The 20,397-nt window shown below is 31.6% G+C and overlaps 1 protein-coding gene across 3 annotated transcripts in view; it reads right to left on the bottom strand.

Moving 5' to 3' along the window:
* Positions 1 to 20,397, bottom strand: part of LOC143044472 (high-affinity choline transporter 1-like) — a 33,276-nt gene that overhangs the window by 5,702 nt on the left and 7,177 nt on the right. Inside the window, exons 3-5 of one of the 3 annotated variants that reach the window (XM_076216511.1) lie at positions 13,509 to 13,693; positions 5,710 to 5,908; positions 899 to 1,006 (exon numbers count right to left, since the gene is read on the bottom strand). In XM_076216511.1, coding sequence (XP_076072626.1) covers positions 899 to 1,006; positions 5,710 to 5,890 — 289 coding nt within the window. In that variant the 5' untranslated portion in view covers positions 5,891 to 5,908; positions 13,509 to 13,693. The other 2 variants (XM_076216512.1, XM_076216513.1) reach the window with 2 other exon arrangements.

Below are 20,397 nucleotides of genomic sequence, written 5' to 3'. Positions count from 1 at the left end.
CTGAAACATATCCATGTTTGTCTGTGACAGATTCTGTGGATTCATTTATTTTAGTGTATACCAATTTTCGTTGTTTGTTGTAAACTTGCAATTTCGTTGATATTTGATTTCTTGGTTTTGCCAGAGTCTACATATATTTAGATATAGAAAAATTGTATTTTGTTGAACTTTTGGATTCATGGTTCACTTGTGTCCACGAAATCAATGAAAGTTTGTACCAAACCAGTGATATTGTTGTCTTTTTTCAAAACTACCTCTACCGTTTTTTATTGGGAAAATGCATAATTTTTAATGAAATTGGGAAATTTGTATATTTTATTCTAAACACATCTTCGATTTTTTGCTGACCTTTGCTGTCTTTTTTGTACTGTTCTTTCATGTATATTTTGGTTGTCAGACATTTTCAACCTGAAAGGTACTTTTCGGAGAGGGGAAAGAAACAGAAGCAATGATGGTACTTAATGCATTGAAACCCACATGTGTTACAAACACAATGATGATTCTCATCAGAAAACCGGATCTCAAACATTGTCAAAAGTGCTTTCTAATATCAAAATAATAACATGAATACGATATTTACAAACATTACTATCAATGCCATCACTGTTTGGGGAAAATGTTAAACTTTTTGGGAGGAATTTTAAGCCATTTTTTTTAGTAGTTGGGAATTTTCTCTAGGGGAAAAAGCCGAATTTCGGCTGTAATTTGTGGCAAACAATATCACTGCAAACGAATAATAATAAATTCACAGAAGTCAATAATAGTCCACAAACTTGTTATATATGGCATCTATAAACCTTTGAATGGCATGTAAAAAACTTATTGTCATATAAACTTACCAAATACAAGGCTGAGAGCATATCCAAATGGAGCTTGACACCAGACATTATAAACTTACCAAATACAAGACTGAGAGCATATCCAAATGGAGCTTGACACCAGACAAATCCACTCTGATATATCACTTCAGCTGTGCCATTTATAAATCCTCCTCCCACCCATGTTGCTGAAAATTAAAAAAAATATATGATCACTGATTTTCAACACAAACACTTGTTAAACAAAATACATACCAATTTTGATTCCAAAATTTATAGTCGGCTTGAATTTTTTTCCTTTTTATTCTTAGTTTTTCTTTTCTTGATGATGTATCGTTAAGCTTCATCTTGTTGAGTGATTATATCTCATTGGTTGTCTGGAAAGACCAAATATTTTCATTTCTTCTCAAAAATATGTTTTCATAGGACAGCACACCCACTTGCACTATCACATTTCAATGCTGAGTGATCGAACCAAATAATCTAGGACAAATCCATCTATTTTAAACTACTGTGTACTAAGTTTTCAATGATGTGGTCTCAATTTCATGGTTAAAACCTTTCCCTTAAACAGGAAGGAGGCACAAATCTGAGTTAAACAAACATTTTGGTAATCTACTGATCGATTGAGATTAAAATAAGCAGCTGCACCAAGAGTGCATAATATGCCACTTTTGAGCACATAAATATTGTTACCAGAATAAAATGCTTGAGTTCTTGATATTGTGGTAAACAAATATAAGTACACAAAATACAGATTTTCAATTGATGCATTCTATATCAGATTTAGTGAGCCATGGTTTTTAAACTCAACAAATTAACAACTTTTCTCCATTTCAAGAAAAATGATATCTTAAATGACATGAATTGGAATCTTAAATAAACATCTCAACATGTATCATTGTGTATTACTCATACTTCTAACATTTAGCCACATTAAGGGGACAAAATCCTGTAAAGTGTCAGCATTCTTGTAGATTGCATTAAAGACTATAAGAAACTCTAAATATTCTTTGCAATTTTTTCCACAATCAATGATAAAAGTATCATTTACTGTTGTATAGCACTTAACATGTGACAGACAGATCTAGTGATGTCTTAATGTGCCTGTCAATACACTTCTGGACCATTAAATACTACAGAGTACATTAACCAAAGTACCAACATGATAGTTTGAGCAATAACTAACCCACTTACGCGTTTAAGGTCAGAATTGTGCTTGTGAAAGAAAAATTTAAAGACTCAGGCAAGATATTTAACACCCTATGCATTAAAATGTTATGTTGACTTATTGTTCATTTTCCTGTTAGTTCTCAAAGGTTTAAAATTCTATGAAAACTCATAACAGTGTCATATATGCTTAATTAATTAAAAAGGCAATGGAAGAATATGATGATCTTCTACACTGTAATACTAAGTATGAATATTTTCACAACTTCTGACAAGGTTCCAAGGGACAGGCCTGTGAATGTGCAATAAGTTCCCTGGGGACAGCTATCTGAATGTATGACAGGTTCCAGGGGTCAGACATGTGAATGTGCAATACGCCCTTGGGGACATGATGTGAACGAATGATAGCTCCTGGGGACAATCAAGTAATGAAATATATACAACATGTACAATGCTTAAAAAAATGATTATTCAGGAAGGAATTTTTGAACTTGCAAAGGGATATAACTCTCACACAACCTATGTCAATGAAAACCTATTAAAAGTAAGATCAGTTAATAAAATCCATGTAACTCAATAGTACCAGTGTATATATAAAAAGAACTCAGTGAATAGAATGCTATAATCTTATAGACATAGACTATACAGTAAATTGATAAGATTTACATATCTAACTTGTCAATATCAATCTCCACTGTACACAGAATGGTATCAAATAAAATCTGATATTATAACAGACCTAATCTAATAGGATTCCCAACTGACTTCACAAGTTACTTGATTAGCCAATTCTGAACATGGTATAAACATCTGCAATCCTGCTAACAGTTTATACGTATGACACCAATTTATTGCTGTCTCAGGGTTAAAGAGTCTGTACAATTTTTCAATTACTATATTACCCAGGACAATTGGAAAATTATCAAAGGCTCAACTACTGTAGTGGGAAAATGTATTCTACATAATGTTTACAACTAAACTGGAGTCCAGAAAAATATTTCTTCTCCTTAAACATAGGAAATGTTTCAGCCACAAATTAACTACAACAGTCTTAACAATGACTTTTTAAATGTTTGGCTGAAATCAATGAAATATTTTTTTGGGGGTTATTTTCCTTTAACAATTCTATAGCCTTAACATTCAAATTCTTTAAAGGAGTGGCCCGATTAGACCCCTTTTAGGACCCAAAATATAGTGTTTAAAAAATTTGTTTAGAATGTAAACTTATAGCTATCTTTTGGATGGTACAACACTTAAGTTACATAAACATATATGGCCTGTAATTTTTGCCAATGAAATGCACATGTATCATGAACAAGAACCATTAGTTCATGCAAAAACACAAAACATCATCATGAACAAGTACCATTAGTTCATGCAAATACACAAAACATCATCATGAACAAGAACCATTAGTTCATGCAAATACACAAAACATCATCATGAACAAGTACCATTAGTTCATGCAAATACACAAAACATCATCATGAACAAGTACCATTAGTTCATGCAAATACACAAAACATCATCATGAACAAGTACCATTAGTTCATGCAAATACACAAAACATCATCATGAACAAGTACCATTAGTTCATTCAAATACACAAAACATCATCATGAACAAGTACCATTAGTTCATGCAAATACACAAAACATCATCATGAACAAGTACCATTAGTTCATGCAAATACACAAAACATCATCATGAACAAGTACCATTAGTTCATGCAAATACACAAAACATCATCATGGTTTAAGGTGAATTTATACAAGAAGTAAACTATAATTCATATATCTGGTTTTTGAGAATTTATTTTGATGCCATTTCTGAAATATGCTATACCCTTGATGCTTAAATAAGGAATAACACTACATCCAGAGAGAACCTCAACTTGCTTAAATTATGTATATATATGATTTCATATTTATCTGATTTATACTCTTGTCCTACCTCAAAGAGAGAAGAAAGTGTGATACTTTTTGTGGTATTTAAGGTAAAATTTGGCAAATCTATTAAAAGTGAAAATCATGATTTTTTTCCCCAAAGGATCCATATTGTTCAGATGATCCTGGTTTTAGCAATTTCCTCTGTGTCCATTAAATTTTCAAATTCATGACCTTCATGGTTGCTTTTGGGAGCCAAATTTTGATGTTAAAAAAACACTTTTTTTACAGTATTCATGGTTCGAGAACAAATGCCTTTTCAATTTTACCAGATATTTAAATTCAAATTTGCAATTCTCTTTATGAGAAAGTCAAGGCTCTGCACAGATCATAATAAGAATACAAAATCCAATACAACTGTCAATTATTTTGTGTCACAAACTCTTAACATAGAATTGAGAATTTACATAGAGATATGAGGGAAAACATACAATGAACTCAACTCCAAAGTATTCAAAAATCAATTTCCATTTATACTTCAGTTATGGAGAAATATCTTTGAACATATCATATAGTTTATCAGGGGAGGTCATGAGGCTGCTAACATTTTAATGTAATTTTTCACAAAATCAAACTTTGACATTTATATTGGGAAAAGAAGCCTGTTTCAACTGATTTTGTTCATTGCCTCAAAAACACTACATGAACCCCTCTTTAAAAAAAATGTCAGAAGTAATTCACTCAAATATTGATTTGAAAAGTTATACAGTCACACCCACTTGCCGATCAAACAAATCAGACACTGAGTCACATCCACTCACCTGCCATTTTGAAAGATCCCACAAGTCAGTCACTTAGTCACATCCACACATGGACTTGACCACCAAAACTTAACCTTGTTCACTGATCCATGAAACAAGTTGGAGGTCAAGTGAAAACTGTCTGACAGGTATGAGGACCTTGCAAGGTAACGCGCATACCAAATATATTATCCTATTACTTGTAATAAGAGAAAATGTTTACATTACAAAACATCTTAACTTTTTTTCAAGTAGTCACTGAACCATGAAAATGAGGTCAAGGACATTGGACATTGACTGACGGAAACTTCGTAACATGAGGCATTTATATACAAAGTATGAAGTATCCAGGCCTTCTACCTTCTAAAATATAAAGCTTTTAAGAAGTTAGCATACGCGGCCGCCCGATAACTATCCCTATGTCAAGCTTTCTGCAACAAAAGTCGCAAGCCCAGGCTCGACAAAAAACAGACTAAAACACAAAAACTTAACTATAACTACTGAACCATGAAAATAAGGTCAAGATCAGATGACACCTACCAGTTGGACATGTTCACCTTACAGACCTTCCATACACCAAATATACTACAACTATTGCTTATAGTATCTGAGATATGGACTTGACCACCAAAACTTAACCTTGTTCACTGATCCATGAAATGAGGTCGAGGTCCAGTTAAAACTGTCAGTCAGGAATGAGGGAGGACCTTGCAAGGTTTGCACATACCAAATATAGTTATCCTATTACTCATAATAAGAGAGAAATTATCATTACAAAAAATGTTTTTTATAGTCACTGAACCATGAAAATGAGGTCAAGGACAATGGATATGTGACAGATAGAAACTTTGTTACCTGAGGCATCTATTTACAAAGTATGAAGCATCCAGGTCTTACACCTTTTAAAATATAAAGCTTTTTAGAAGTTAGCTAATGCCTCTGACGTTGGATTGATCCATATGTTAAGCTTTTTTGGGACAAAAGTCAGAGGCTCAACAAAAACCACAAGTAGGTCACACTGTCACACCCACTCACCTGTCATTGTAAAAGAGCCTACGAGTAAACCAATATTTCTGCCAGCCAACATGACATCTTCACTCTCTAGAGTGTTCTCCCCTGAAGTTTTCTTCTTTTTCCTCGCTGCCCATAATCCCACAAGTAGAATTAGGACATAGAAAAGAATGACCGAGATCAATCCAGGAATATTAACCGCCATCCTTTATGATTCAGTAATCTGAAAAAAGTAATTATAAAATTGAAAGATATAGGATACATACAAGTAAATTACAAGATAAAAGGGTTTTTAAATTTGATGCGACTGTCATACAAGTGAGAGGTTTAGCCCTATAAAACCAGGTTCAATCCACCATTTTCTACATTTGAAAATGCCTGTACCAAGCCAGGAATATGACAGATGTTGTCCATTCGTTTGATGTGTTTTGTCATTTGTTTTTGCCATGTGATTAAGGACTTTCCGATTGAATTTTCCTCGAAGTTCAGTATTTTTGTGATTTTACTACTTAATCATAATATAAAATGTTCATAAATCAAATGATGAAATGTTCCTAAATCATATTATGCAATGTTTCTTTATCATATATGATGAAATTTTTCATGAAACAAGTGGTTCATTTTAAGATGGATTTCACAATTTGAGCAGGAACTGCATACACTCCAAGAGCACCATAGTTTTCAGAGTTTTCTCTTTGTCTTTGATTTTTTATCATCACCTTGGTATATTACTGTTTTTTTCAAATCACATGGGTTTTTGGTACTGACTGCATGCTCATACACATCAGCATTCCTACCAAAGGCAACTTAAGTGCCAGTCTGCCTAAGAATCAGGCAGTGGTGAAAACATGATAAAAAAAACCCAACCCTATTTGACATTGATTCCAGTTCATAATATGTAGTTATGCACAAAAATAACATTCATTTCCATTTTCTGTTCTGGTAATAGAAGATACAATTTGGTTGAAATGCATTAGAAATTAACAAAAAAGGGGAGATAACTCTGTAATTTGCTATCATTCTAACCAATTTTCTAACCAAGTTATTTGATATTACCAGACACACACAAACGAAAGACTAATACTTTTTAACTCAGGATGATGGTTCGTATTAAATAGCATGATTAGCTCAGTGGGTTTTTTCTAATCATGTTTTAATTTTTACCTAAATTGCCTGATTTTTACAAAAACTGGCACTTAATTATTACAACTATTACATAAATAACAAAACTTTTTAAATATTGCATTCATGGCATTCCCAAATAATATTCAATAACTGAAAACAATATATTTGGTTTGTATTTTCTAAATTAGACATTATAAAAGAAAGCAATTTTGATGTTTCTTGAACAAGTCTGTAATCTGAGTAAATCTTCTCCCGTGTAATTACTTAAAGAAACAACCATCCCAAGCAGAAGAAGTCAATAATCCTACAGACTATTTACATGGTTTCATTAAAACATAAATTTGTCGATCCCCAAAAAGTAAATATATTGACAATTCAACGATGAATGATGTTTAAGGAACGCTTCCCTCACACTGAGACAAATAGTTTTACTCTTCAGATAATTGCCTAGAAGGACATCTTGAACAAACAACAATCACTTTCTATGGAGATCGGAAATCATTTTTATTTGTGGACACAGGGTGCTTATCCCTTACATGTTTGTTCAGATCAATACACCGGTTTATAGTGGCTAAACCAACTCGTTATCCAGCTTATAATAGTGCGATCAATTTATCCATTTAACATGATGTAAAGCCAGCTATTTTCTGAAGTAATTTTCTATTAACGGATTTATCTTGCTGTGATTAACTGGTTTTATACAGAGTCTGATACAATGTTTAAGATTCTTAAAACCAAATTCTTCCACTGTTAAAGATTTTCTTGGGACTGAAATTGATTTTTGAAAGCATATTTAAATGAAGCAAAGTAATAACAGATATAGATTCTGTTCTTGTATTGAGACTATTGACTTTAAAACCTATAATTAAAAGAAGCACCAGACAAAAACTTAGTAAATATTCATTAATATCAAAAAAATGTCTAAGAAAATCCCATAAAGACAGACTAAAGGTTACTTTGAGATACAGTTCATTATACAGCATTCAAAAAGAGTAAAAGCTGATAGGTCAGTACATGCAAAAGGAATGAAATCTATCAAATTACATGTTAGAACAAACAAAAGATTATTGCAGAAACTCAGACAGTAACAAAACCATGTAAGCAATACACACAAACTAAGATATTCTTAAAATCATAGTTTTATAAACCTGCATTAAAAAATGATTCATGCAAGAAATGTTCACAATGAATCAAGTTTGTTCATATTGAGGATTCTCCTTGAATTGTATGGCCATGAAACATATTAAACTACACCCCCCACCCCCAAGTGGAATTTAAGGAATAAGTTGCAATAAAAACGTATTGTGAGAAATGTGAAAAAAAACATATAGATACAGTACCTTGGGAAATTCCTACAGATTTAGTACACCTGTTTTAGTATTAGAGTACCTTGGGAAATTCCTACAGATTGAGTACAGCTGTTTTAGTATTGGTGTACCTTGGGAAATTCCTACAGATTTAGTACACCTTTTTAGTATTAGAGTACCTTGGGAAATTCCTACAGATTTAGTACAGCTGTTTTAGTATTAGAGTACCTTGGGAAATTCCTACAGATTTAGTACACCTGTTTTAGTATTAGAGTACCTTGGGAAATTCCTACAGATTTAGTACACCTTTTTAGTATTAGAGTACCTTGGGAAATTCCTACAGATTTAGTATAACTGTTTTAGTATTAGAGTACCTTGGGAAATTCCTACTGATTTAGTACACCTGTTTTAGTATTAGAGTACCTTGGGAAATTCCTACAGATTTAGTACACTTGTTTTAGTATTAGAGTACCTTGGGAAATTCCTACAGATTTAGTACACCTGTTTTAGTATTAGAGTACCTTGGGAAATTCATACAGATTTAGTACACCTGTTTTAGTATTGAAAAGATGCCTGGGAAAATTAGGCTGCCATACATGCACATATCATACTATCTGTAACAGCAACTTCTTCACAATTAAGTATTTTTTTTTAGTTGTGTTTGTTGAGGTAGTTTTTATAGCATTTCTACTTCACAAAATTTCACAGAGGGGAGTTGTGGGCAATTGTCTATTGAAGGTGACCAGATATAGGTCTATCTTGTTCAATTTGTGTTGTGTTACAGTCTCAATAAACTTTACAACAAATCTAGATTATTAACCATGATGTTATGGTCTTCATTTCTAACTTTAATGTTTTAAGAAGCTACAAGGATATCAACCTTTTACATGGTCAGGATTACTTAAACTTCATCTAATACCCCACAAGTTTAACTTTAATGTTTTAAGAAGCTACAAGGGATATCAACCCTTTACATGGTCAGGATGACTTAAACTTCATCTAATACCCCACAAGTCTAACTTTAATGTTTTAAGAAGTTACAGGGATATCAACCCTTTACATGGTCAGGATGACTTAAACTTCATCTAATACCCCACAAGTTTAACTTTAATGTTTCAAGAAGTTACAGGGATATCAACCCTTTACATGGTCAGGATGACTTAAACTTCATCTAATACCCCACAAGTTTAACTTTAATGTTTTAAGAAGTTACAGGGATATCAACCCTTTACATGGTCAGGATGACTTAAACTTCATCTAATACCCCACAAGTTTAACTTTAATGTTTTAAGAAGTTACAAGGATATCAACCCTTTACATGGTCAGGATGACTTAAACTTCATCTATTACCCCCACAAGTTTAACTTCAATAGTCTATCACCATTATTGAGTCAAACTTTCCTTTTTACATATAGCAATTATTTTTTCATGAAACAACTTTTACATTGATCCGTAGTATATCATTAAACTGAGCCAAAATTATTTAATGATGTTGGACAGAGAAATCCTGGCTACCTTAAATGTCCAGAGAAAACTAATCAATTACAGGACAAGAAGTCTCATGTTTCTAACATAATTGTATTTCAAAAGCTATTTATATTTTCAATAAACATCAAAGTTACAAACCCTTCAATACAGTATAACAAGAGATAAATAAAATGCTTTGCTGAGCGCAGCACAGCCTGATAATCCACACAGAGGTTGAACCCCGAACAGTCGGGGAAAGTTTGGACACAATATTCAAGGTTAATACTGTCTGAATTTGGATTGTGATCAAATTTTCAACATAATACAGGTTTCTGACACAAAATATGTGTGGTCAAAGATCTTAAAAATTTATTGCACATTACTGTGCTTAATTGTGCAAAATTGTTCAATTAAAGATTTCTTCTATAAACTCTTTTGAAAAAAATTTCATTTCAAAAATTTTGAAGAAGAAAAAAATATGAACCCCAAGCCAAAAATAGTGAAAAAAAGAATGTGTCCCCAGTACACAGATGCCCCACTCCTTCTATCATTTTCTATGTTAAGTGGACTGTGAAATTGGGGTAAAAACTATAATTTGGCATTAAAACTAGAAAGATCATATCATAGGGAACATGTGTACTAAGGTTCAAGTTGATTGGACTTCCGCTTCATCAATATTTACCTTGACCAAAAACTTTAACCTGAAGCTGAACAGACAGACGAACAAACGAATGGACGGACCAATAGACGAACAGACGCACAAACCAGGAAACATAATGCCCCTCTACTATCGTAGGTGGGGCATAAAAATCAAAAATCTCCCCCAATCTTTTTTACCCCCCCCCCTCCCCCACTTGGGATTAATTACCCCAAAATCAATCCCAGCTTTCCCATTGTAGTATTGAGTCTTGTAGTACAATGTACAACTTAAGAGAGATCCATACACTTACACCAAAGTTATTGTCAGGAAACTACAAAAATGCTTGTCTTTAGTCCTTTTTGGTCCTTTATTCTTACTCTGTTGGAACCGCATAACCCCCAAAATCAATCCCAACCTTCCTTTTGTGGTATTGAATCTACTTTATAGAGATCAATATCCAAGGTACTTAACTTTAAGTTATTGTCAGGAAACCAAATGTGTCTGGAAACCAAATGTGTCTTCAGACCACAAAACCACAAGGACATCATAGCATTGCACAAACCCTAAAAAAGTTCTACGGTTGTATAAAAACCAAGTTAACTAATTAACATGAACAACCAAAAGCCAACCAATAATCCTACTCATATTACTTTAAAACAACCAAAACCAACCAAGCAACAATGTGTATAAGATGTCTTATAACCACTACATTACTGTCAAATACAGTGTATTTAAAAAGTGCTCAAATTTGAACTGACATGATTTCCATTCATGTAAACTTTGGAATATCAACCTTTCCAGAGACCCATCTTCATGCAACCATTCCATATCATATATATCATTAAACTCAGTCAATGTTTTTTAATGATGTTGGACAGAGAATCACTGCTACCTAATGTATGGAGAAAACTAATCAATTATAGGACAAGAAGTCCCACGTTTACAATATAGTTATCTTTAATCAAGCTACTTGTTTCTTCAATAAACGTCAATCGGTGTGACTTAATGTCATTTACTGCTTCAATCTTATACAATGGAACAACCAATGACTCGTCACGATTTCTAATTTAAAGAATGTTATTTCTCTAAACAACAAATATCTCATGTTATATTGGGTCACTTACAGAAAGAAAAATGTTTTCTTTCCATTATTTTCTAATTCTAAGAAAGAACTCAGTGTCAATTTCCGGGATTTTAAGATAGAAAGGCTTATAAATATAGTCCCTGCATGGATATATACACGATCAATGTCAGAAAATACTTTACATTTGAACCACTTTTAAATGAACAATACACGCATAAGGAACTATTATTCCAACTCCATGCTATGCTAGCAATTGGACTTACAGTGACTTGACTGTTAGTGTTGCTATTCACCAATTGCAACTCATTCAAAATTTTGACCCAATTGCAATTTGTTTTATTAAATCAAATTGTTCAACTGGTCAAAATTTTGAACAAACTGTTCAGCCAAAATGTGAAAGTGCAAAGTGATAAAATAAATCATACTTACAATCCTATAAGTCTGTAACTCCACTGTATTGATGTAATTCCTAAATCAGTCTATCAATCTGTATAGTTATATTACAGCCATTACCATACTAAAGGTGAACTGTTTTATTTTGAATTGCTATAAAAATGTCAAAACTAAGCTTTTATAGAGTTTTTCTTTCGAAAAGTATTCTATATTTATACGAATCACACATTATGTGAATAAAAACATTTCATATTCAGTAAAATATGTATGAAATAACAATATGCTTCCTTGGGGAGATAACCTAAAATACTATTCTTTTGAATAAAGACTTTTTGAAACCAAAAAGCGATTATCTCCCCTTCCTACAAATATATTGCAATTTCAAATATTTTACTGAATATGAAATGTTTTTATTCACATAATGTGTGATTCTTATAAATATAGAATACTTTTCGAAAGAAAAACTGTATAAAAGCTTAGTTTTGACATTTTTATAGCAATTCAAAATAAAACAGTTCACCTTTAGTATGGTAATGGCTGTAATATACCTATACAGATTGATAGACTGATTTAGGAATTACATCAATACAGTGGAGTGACAGACACATAGGATTGTAAGTATGATTTATTTTATCACTTTGCACTTTCATATTTTGGCTGAACAGTTTGTTCAAATTTTTGACCAGTTGAACAATTTGATTTAATAAAACAAATTGCAATTGGGTCAAAATTTTGAATGAGTTGCAATTGGTGAATAGCAACACTAACAGTCAAGTCACTGTAAATCTAAGGTCACAAAATATATTATAGATTATAAACCAGTCTACAACAACATTTATCATAAACCAAATCTTTTATTTCTTTTTCTGACATTTAAAAATATATATCTTAGTATTTCATTTTGTAAACAGGAAAATTCTTTACATGAAAAAGCAAAAATAATAAATAACCTATGAATTTCAAATTTAGGAAATTTTAACGGAGAGAAAAAGAATGTCATTGAAATTCTAATTGAAAATTAAATACATGCATAATAATCCTTTTATATCTATAGGACAAATGGCAATGACACAAGATTATTAAATACAATTCATTAACATGTTCCTTACATGTGCAAGATTCAATCTCTCAACCCAGACAATAACAAAAAATTCTAGGCTTAATGTGTACAATGATATATTAAAGCATCATCAAACTGAAAAAGTTGACATTAGTATTTTGGAAACTGTCATAGCATTCAAGATCCCAAAACATAAAATTGTCCATATTTTGAGTTAAGAGCTAATGAACTTTTCTATAATTTTGACATAATTGGTCTAATAAGTAGTGCACCACACTGTAAAAATATAAATGAGAAAGTGTGTGTGGGGTTTTAAAATTTTGATTCGTTTATTGTCTAATAGAAATCCACTACAAAATAACTGTGTTCTTTGGACAGTTTGTCTCAGTATTTTAAGTTCAAAGCTAGGGGGTAATACACCAACAAGCTATGGTAGTTAGGGCAATCTTTGGTTTATTCATAGGTGGATCCAGGGGGGCCCTGCCACCCCCCCCTCTTTTGGAAAATTTTGGTTGATTATATAGGAAATCACTGAAGCATGACTGGAGCGGGCCCCCTAAGGTCATTCACCGCCCCTCCCCCTTTATGAAAAGTTCTGGATCTGCCACTGTTATTAATAGTTGCTTGCTTCATAACCAGTGGCAAATTATTTCATGCATTACAAAACTTAACTATCGTTTACAGAGCATTAACATGTAAGATATCAATTCTTTCTGGGCTTTTATTTGGTTACTTTCTTAAACCCACCTGTACTTTCTTTTAATAAAACAAATACTGATATCTTCCTTAAGCACTAGTATATCTACTCCTTCACTGAAAGTTCCTTATTCTTCGTCCAATAAATGTTCAGTATGTACAACGATCGTTCAATATAAATATTTTATCTAATTCAATCTCTTCTATAAGACAGCAATCTTAGGTTTCCTGATTTGCTGAAAAAAAATTTGTTAAATAATTCAAATTCATATTCATTTAAAATTTAACTAGAGGCTCTAAAGAGCCTGTGTAGCTCACCTTGGTCTATGTGAATATCAAACAAAGGAAGCAAATGGATTCATGACAAAATTGTGTTTTGGTGATGGTGATGTGTTTGTACATCTTACTTTACTAAACCGTCTTGCTGCTTACAATTATCTCTATCTATAATGAACTTGGCCCAGTAGTTTCAGTGGAAAATGTTAAAATTGTTAAAAATTGACTATAAAGGACAAGAACTCCTTAGGGGGTCAATTGACCATTTCGGTCATGTTGACTTATTTGTAAATCTTACTTTGCTGAACATTATTGCTGTTTACAGTTTATCTCTATCTATAATAATATTCAAGATAATAACTAAAAACAGCAAAATTTCCTTAAAATTACCAATTCAGGGGAAGCAACCCATCAACGTATTGTTCAATTCATCTGAAAATTTCAGGGCAGATAGATCTTGACCTGATAAACAATTTTACCCAATGTCAGATTTGCTCTAAATGCTTTGGTTTTTGAGTTATAAGCCAAAAACTGCATTTTACCCCTATGTTCTATTTTAAGCCATGGCAGCCATCTTGGTTGGTTGGGCGGGTCACCCAACTAGATACCCCAATGATGATTGTGGCCAAGTTTGGTTTAATTTGGCCCAGTAGTTTCAGAGGAGAAGATTTTTGTAAAAGTTAATGACGACGGATGACGAACGCAAAGTGATGGGAAAAGCTCACTTGGCCCTCTGGGCCAGGTGAGCTAAAAATACACTACAATATTAATGGACTACATCTTTTTATCTAACTTTATTCACAGAGAAGAAGTATTCTGTCAGACTAATGAGACAGACAATCAAATGGTTGGGAACTAACATTTTATATGTTATTGATGACAATGAGGAGATGCTGTATGATTGCCAATGAAACAAATATCCACCAAAGACTAGAAGACAATAATTTGATCAAATAACAAGTTAATTCATATTCCAAATTTTTAATGTTCAACATCACATTCGCATTCTAAATGGTATCCTGGTATCTCTCCCCAATCTCCAGCGCAGAGATCACATATTCGTTCTGACATATAACATATTAATATTGCAGTATTGCAAAGCATGTATGGAAGGGATATGAACTCTGCGCTGGAGATTGATCTCTCCCCCTCCTTCCCACATTAGTCAATTGAACATATTACATTTGAGATCATAAATTGGAAATACATTTTCTAAACATTAAAGAAACAAATAAAACAATTAGATGTAGGATTTATAAGAAACTTGGCTATTTAGCAAGTCAAATTATCTCTCAATTTTCAAAAAAAAAAAACATGGGAAAAAAAATAGCATGTAAAATGTGATAAAATTATTTTGACTAAATATCAATCAAAAAGTTTCATTTGTGAGGAACAAAAAATATCACATCAAGGATATATGGGATTTTACTCATCTACAGTCAAACCTTATTAATCTGAAGATATTTCTAGAATTGATTTGTCAGCAAAAATAATCTGAAGCAAACCAATTGCATAATTCCTATCATGATGAAGAATTATCAGGTTCCTATTTTTGCAGAAAAATGACTTGTTCATTAGGCTTCAATAGGCAGTGAAATTAAATCTAATATTCTGCTGTATCTCAAGAGAGGTTTGCTCGCTAACTAAGTGAAGACATTTACAGATCTGGTATTACTGACAGATTTATGACAAAAAGCACATCAATCTTTGAGGGGAATTACAGAAAAATCATATCAGTCTGAAACTTTTAAAATATCAACAATCTATAACTTAAATATAATAATATTGACCTTAGGATAAAGTACAGTGCATACGAAAATACCATTGTAAGCCCATTATATGTTCAGATCTATTTTCTACCATCATATAAAAGGTTGGAGCAGCAAAGTTTTGAGAGTGTTGAATGAATATTGTGGAAATTGGAACACTTGTGCCCATAATTTTTGACAATTAAAACTAGTTTACTGGAAAAGAGTGCAATCTATGTTGATCTGAAATAAGATAAGGTACTTTCAATGATGTTCTTATACTGTTTGCATATTTTGCCACCTAGCTTGCTTAATTTCTAAAAGAATGAATATAATTTAAAGGCCAAAGCCTATTAAATAAAGTAATTTTGAAAAAAATGTAAATATAAACTAATCCTTTACATTATGATGTATTACTATTGTAACCTCCTCTTAACAAAACTCAATATAATTCATGAACATTTAATAATATCAAAATAACCTAACAAATAAATTTCAGAATTATAAATCTTCTAAAATGCATGCATTAAATGTATTTCAAATAAATCGAAGAATACTAAAAAAAAATCATAATATTAAACAATTAAAGTGAATTCATGTTTTAAATAGTCAAATATAATAATACATTTGTTCTGAAAAATGAAAATTAGATTAATTTTTTATCCTAAATTCATCTGTTTCCAAAATCAATTTTGAATTTGTTTTCAGTTGCATACACTTTACTGAAAACTCATTCATGTTAAGCTATGTGTTAAGTTATTACAGTTAAAAAAAATCACAAAAATAATTACAATACATATTAATTCACATACCTTATAAAAAATAAATCTGACCAATTACCCAAAGAATTTCACTCTAGAAACTACATAAATATCTTCTTTTGAATTGAAACCTGCAAGCAAACCATCTAATCCCTAACCGTGTAATTTCTTATAAAATTTTCTTTCCATGTCAATGAAGAAATGTTTCCCGTGTATTGATTCCCCTTCATTTTAGGGTAATGATAAAAGTGTCGTTTATTGATTAGTATACCTCATTAAGGGATAGCTACCTTGTCTAGCAAGGACCATCATTAACAAAAGGTCAGACTCTTTGATCAACTTTTAATCTTCAGGTTTCCGACGTTTTTATAGTTAATAACTTTATATCTCATAACAGACGTTTAGAAAAAACAAAATGTTTATGGATTTTTCATCGATAATTTCTCTCATTATTCTGTTTATTTAAAGTAATTTCATATCATTACAGATTACTTTTCCATGTCAAAATAGATTTTCCATAAAACTATATAGAAGTATTGCCAATTATATTCTTTATTGAATAAACTTCTTAAAATATCTGGTTTTCAACTGATAGGCAAACATAACGAAAATTGCCTACATTTTCTAACCACACTTTTAAGGTCTTCATCAAACAATTTATTCCACTTCTTGAGAAAAACTCCAAATAAGGCTCATAGATTTTAACATGGAATAAAAATCAATTCTAAAATATAACATACATACAGTGGTGAACAATCTAGTTGAAAGAAAATCCCAACAAAGACGCTGTTACAACATATGTGACTGTTTGAAGTTACTATTCAAACTTTAATCAGAGTAAGATTAAATATGATGGATCTAAGCTCTTTTATTTCTAACAATTTTATAACTGCAACAATGATTCAACTTTTGAGCACCAAACATCAAATAACTCTGACATGTTATATTTACTTTGATCCTCCATTTGCAATTGTGAGCTTGTAACAGAGATGTAAAGTAAAGCTTGACAACTAAAGTAAAAGCAGATGATATTTTCAAATTTATAAACCTATAATAAATTTTCAAAGATATACTTGTTATAGAAGTGCTACACATTAAAGACTATTATTATACAAAGAAAACACAATGATTCATTAGAGCCATACATTTAAAGCCTATTATTTTTCTACAACCGACAACAAAAGCACCAGGAAAAAAAAACAGTAAAATATTTCCATAATTTGAGCATGCATGCATGCATTTTCCCTTGAAGAAAGAAATAGCATTAATGCAAAACTCAAGATTTTGATGTTGACAGTGGACAAAGTCTTGGATAATCATTTTATAATTATATCTAAAGAAAGAAAGACATGAAAATTGATATACTGTGAACCAACTTATTTTCGCAGATACTTAATTTCGCGTTTTACCAATTCTAGTCCATTTCGCAGCTTTTAAAATTCACGATTTTCTTATTTACTTGATGTAGATTAATAACAATTTCCCTATTCACATTATTTTTCTCCTCGCGAAAGTCGCGAAAATAAATCACTCGCGAAAATAAGTTGGTTTACAGTATGATAAAATATTCATTAATTTGCCTGAAAGAAATCAAAGGTCAACACAATCAAATATTCATATTCCAGAATCAAAGTTCCATAATAATTTGACAAAGTTAATAATGTCAGAACAAGTTTAACCCCATCCTAACTGTATTTGAATATTAACTGCATAAAATTTAAGTCCTTGTATCCGTAAAAAAAAATTGTAGAATCACCTCATGCTTGTCATAAGCATATGTATTATGTCCAATGAAAAGTTTTATTTTTGTATAATAAAACATCTAGCTGTAAACATCAGTAAAATCAAAGAATGAACAGAAAATTTTGAAATTAATGAAGGCCTATAAAGGCAAAAACATTGATTTTATCTGTAAATATTAAGGAAAAATGCTAAAGTGAATATTACCAGTAGGAACTTTTTATCAAGAACAAAAATTTTCACAACCAAACATTTTATGAGGGTGGTAAAGGGTTATTTCAAGCAACATGTTTTGTCATTTTTATTTCACATACAGCTGTGAAAAGGGTTTGTTATTTACCATGTTTTGTGAAATCGGTAAAAAGATCAACTTGCAATAAATTCTCAATTGTTCATTCATCGTGAAATTGCAACTTTATTTCACGTTCTTCCATGCAGATATCCCTCCTTTACGCCCCTCTTTAATCTTTTTGAGTTTCCATGTGTGGATAATCTAAAAATCATCCTATTTTCATTTTAAACACAAGTCTTATTTCATGTCAAATTACCATCAATAAGCAATGTTATCAGATATGCAAAGAAGTTTGACAATGGTGTTCTGAATATCAACCAGTGTATTTACTTCTGTTCTTCATTTTGAAATTTGATTGAAACAATAGCAAACCACAAGGCAGATTTGTATAGAATGCACATAAAATAAGTGGAGAAGTATTGTAAGCATTCTCCAGTTATATATTTTTCCAATACCAATCCCAGTGTTTTTTCTTCAATACTGATCTTTGGTTTCATGACAAAGTATAGTTTTAAGATAGCAGATTATATAACCACATATTTTTGGACTAAGTCATATGATCTCATATGTTCGGGTTTGGATTACAAAAATTGAGATATATAAATTCTTATCTCCAGAATTCTAATTTCATGCTCTATTGTTGAGGAATGAATATTGAATCTGATTTCCTTTCATTATCAAAGTCATTTGACAGCTGAACTTGATAAGCAGGGTTTGAAAATTTCTCAGCAAGATCAAAGCCCTCCACAACCAAATAAATGGGGATGTGTATATAAAGTTATAAAGGGATGTAACAGTAAAAGTGACACTACCCAAATGTGAACTTGATCTGTATTTTGTAGAAATAAGCATTTTGTATAAGTTTCATAACATTTTGTTGAGGCAAATTACAGTTAGAGAACTAGACGAAAAAATTCAGCAATTTTCCCATTTGAAAAGTGGCATAACTCAAATTTACAAAAACAGTTTAAGTGAGGGCACCATTATTCAACCTTGATCTGTGTTTTGTGGTTATCAGCATTGTGTATAAGTTTGATAACATTTGGTGAAGGCAAACTAAAGAACGAAAGTAAGGGAATGAAACCAAATTTGGGATGACATACATACGGACGGAATAAGGGTAAAACTTAATGCTCCCTACGTTACAGTGGGGGCATAAAAAAGATAGAAAAGAGTCAACCCCTGCAGTTTTTATTTAAATTGTTTGAACATTTGAAAGTTTATTTAAGATTACAATGTTTCTTTTGGAATTCATCCAATCATCAGGATAATATATTTGTCAAACTGTGTTAGGTGGAGGTCTCTTAAATTTTTTCAGAATAGGTTTGTACAGAGGTAGTCAGTTGTTGTCCTTTTTGTGCTTTTTTAACCTTGTCAGTAGATTTTTTTCTGTCTAATGAACCATGAATGTATGTGGAAACTAGTAGATATATAAAAGTCTGTTCATTAAAGTTACGTTTTATAAGTAGAAGCTTATTGTGTCAGTGAGCTTTCTTGAAGTTGCTGGTCAGGGTTATACACCATTTTATTGTCAGTATGTGTTAAATCTTTTTTGTTTATTTTAACTTGAGAAATTTGCAACTAAAGCTGACTTCAAATGATAAAAAACTTCAATCTTTTAATAATTAAATTCCTGGGAGCAATTGTGTCACATGATAAAATGAAGATTGGCTTTGTTGCTTAAATGTAAGGCACCCCAAACTCAATTATAGGAAAGTCACATACTGTCTCCAGGCATAAGATTTTTTTCTCTCCGTTTGACAAAAATAAAATACAATTCAAAATCTAAAATCTATCCAAAACAACACTTGAAAAATGTATATTTTTTTTCCAAGAGAAACATTTCCGGTTAACAAAACAAATCCTAGAATGAAATCACAATCCATTCACATATCACCACTTGAGTAAAAGTCAAAAAGGAGCTTCAGGCTGTTTATAACTCTAACTTCATCCCTAGTATTGACAGGCTTATATTCTTGTTACTGTCTTTAATTGCAATAAAACCCCCTTAAATATAACAATAATTGAGGATAAGACATCTTCCAATCCAAAAATCAATGGAAATTTCTGTTTTAATAACCACTTCAGACTCTTTACCGACTTCCTTTAATCAGTTATCTTTT

Source organism: Mytilus galloprovincialis, chromosome 9, assembly GCF_965363235.1.
Source record: "Mytilus galloprovincialis chromosome 9, xbMytGall1.hap1.1, whole genome shotgun sequence".
Lineage (NCBI taxonomy): Eukaryota > Metazoa > Mollusca > Bivalvia > Mytilida > Mytilidae > Mytilus > Mytilus galloprovincialis.
Note: the sequence above shows the minus strand (reverse complement) of the source record. Positions and strands in the feature narration are given on the sequence as shown.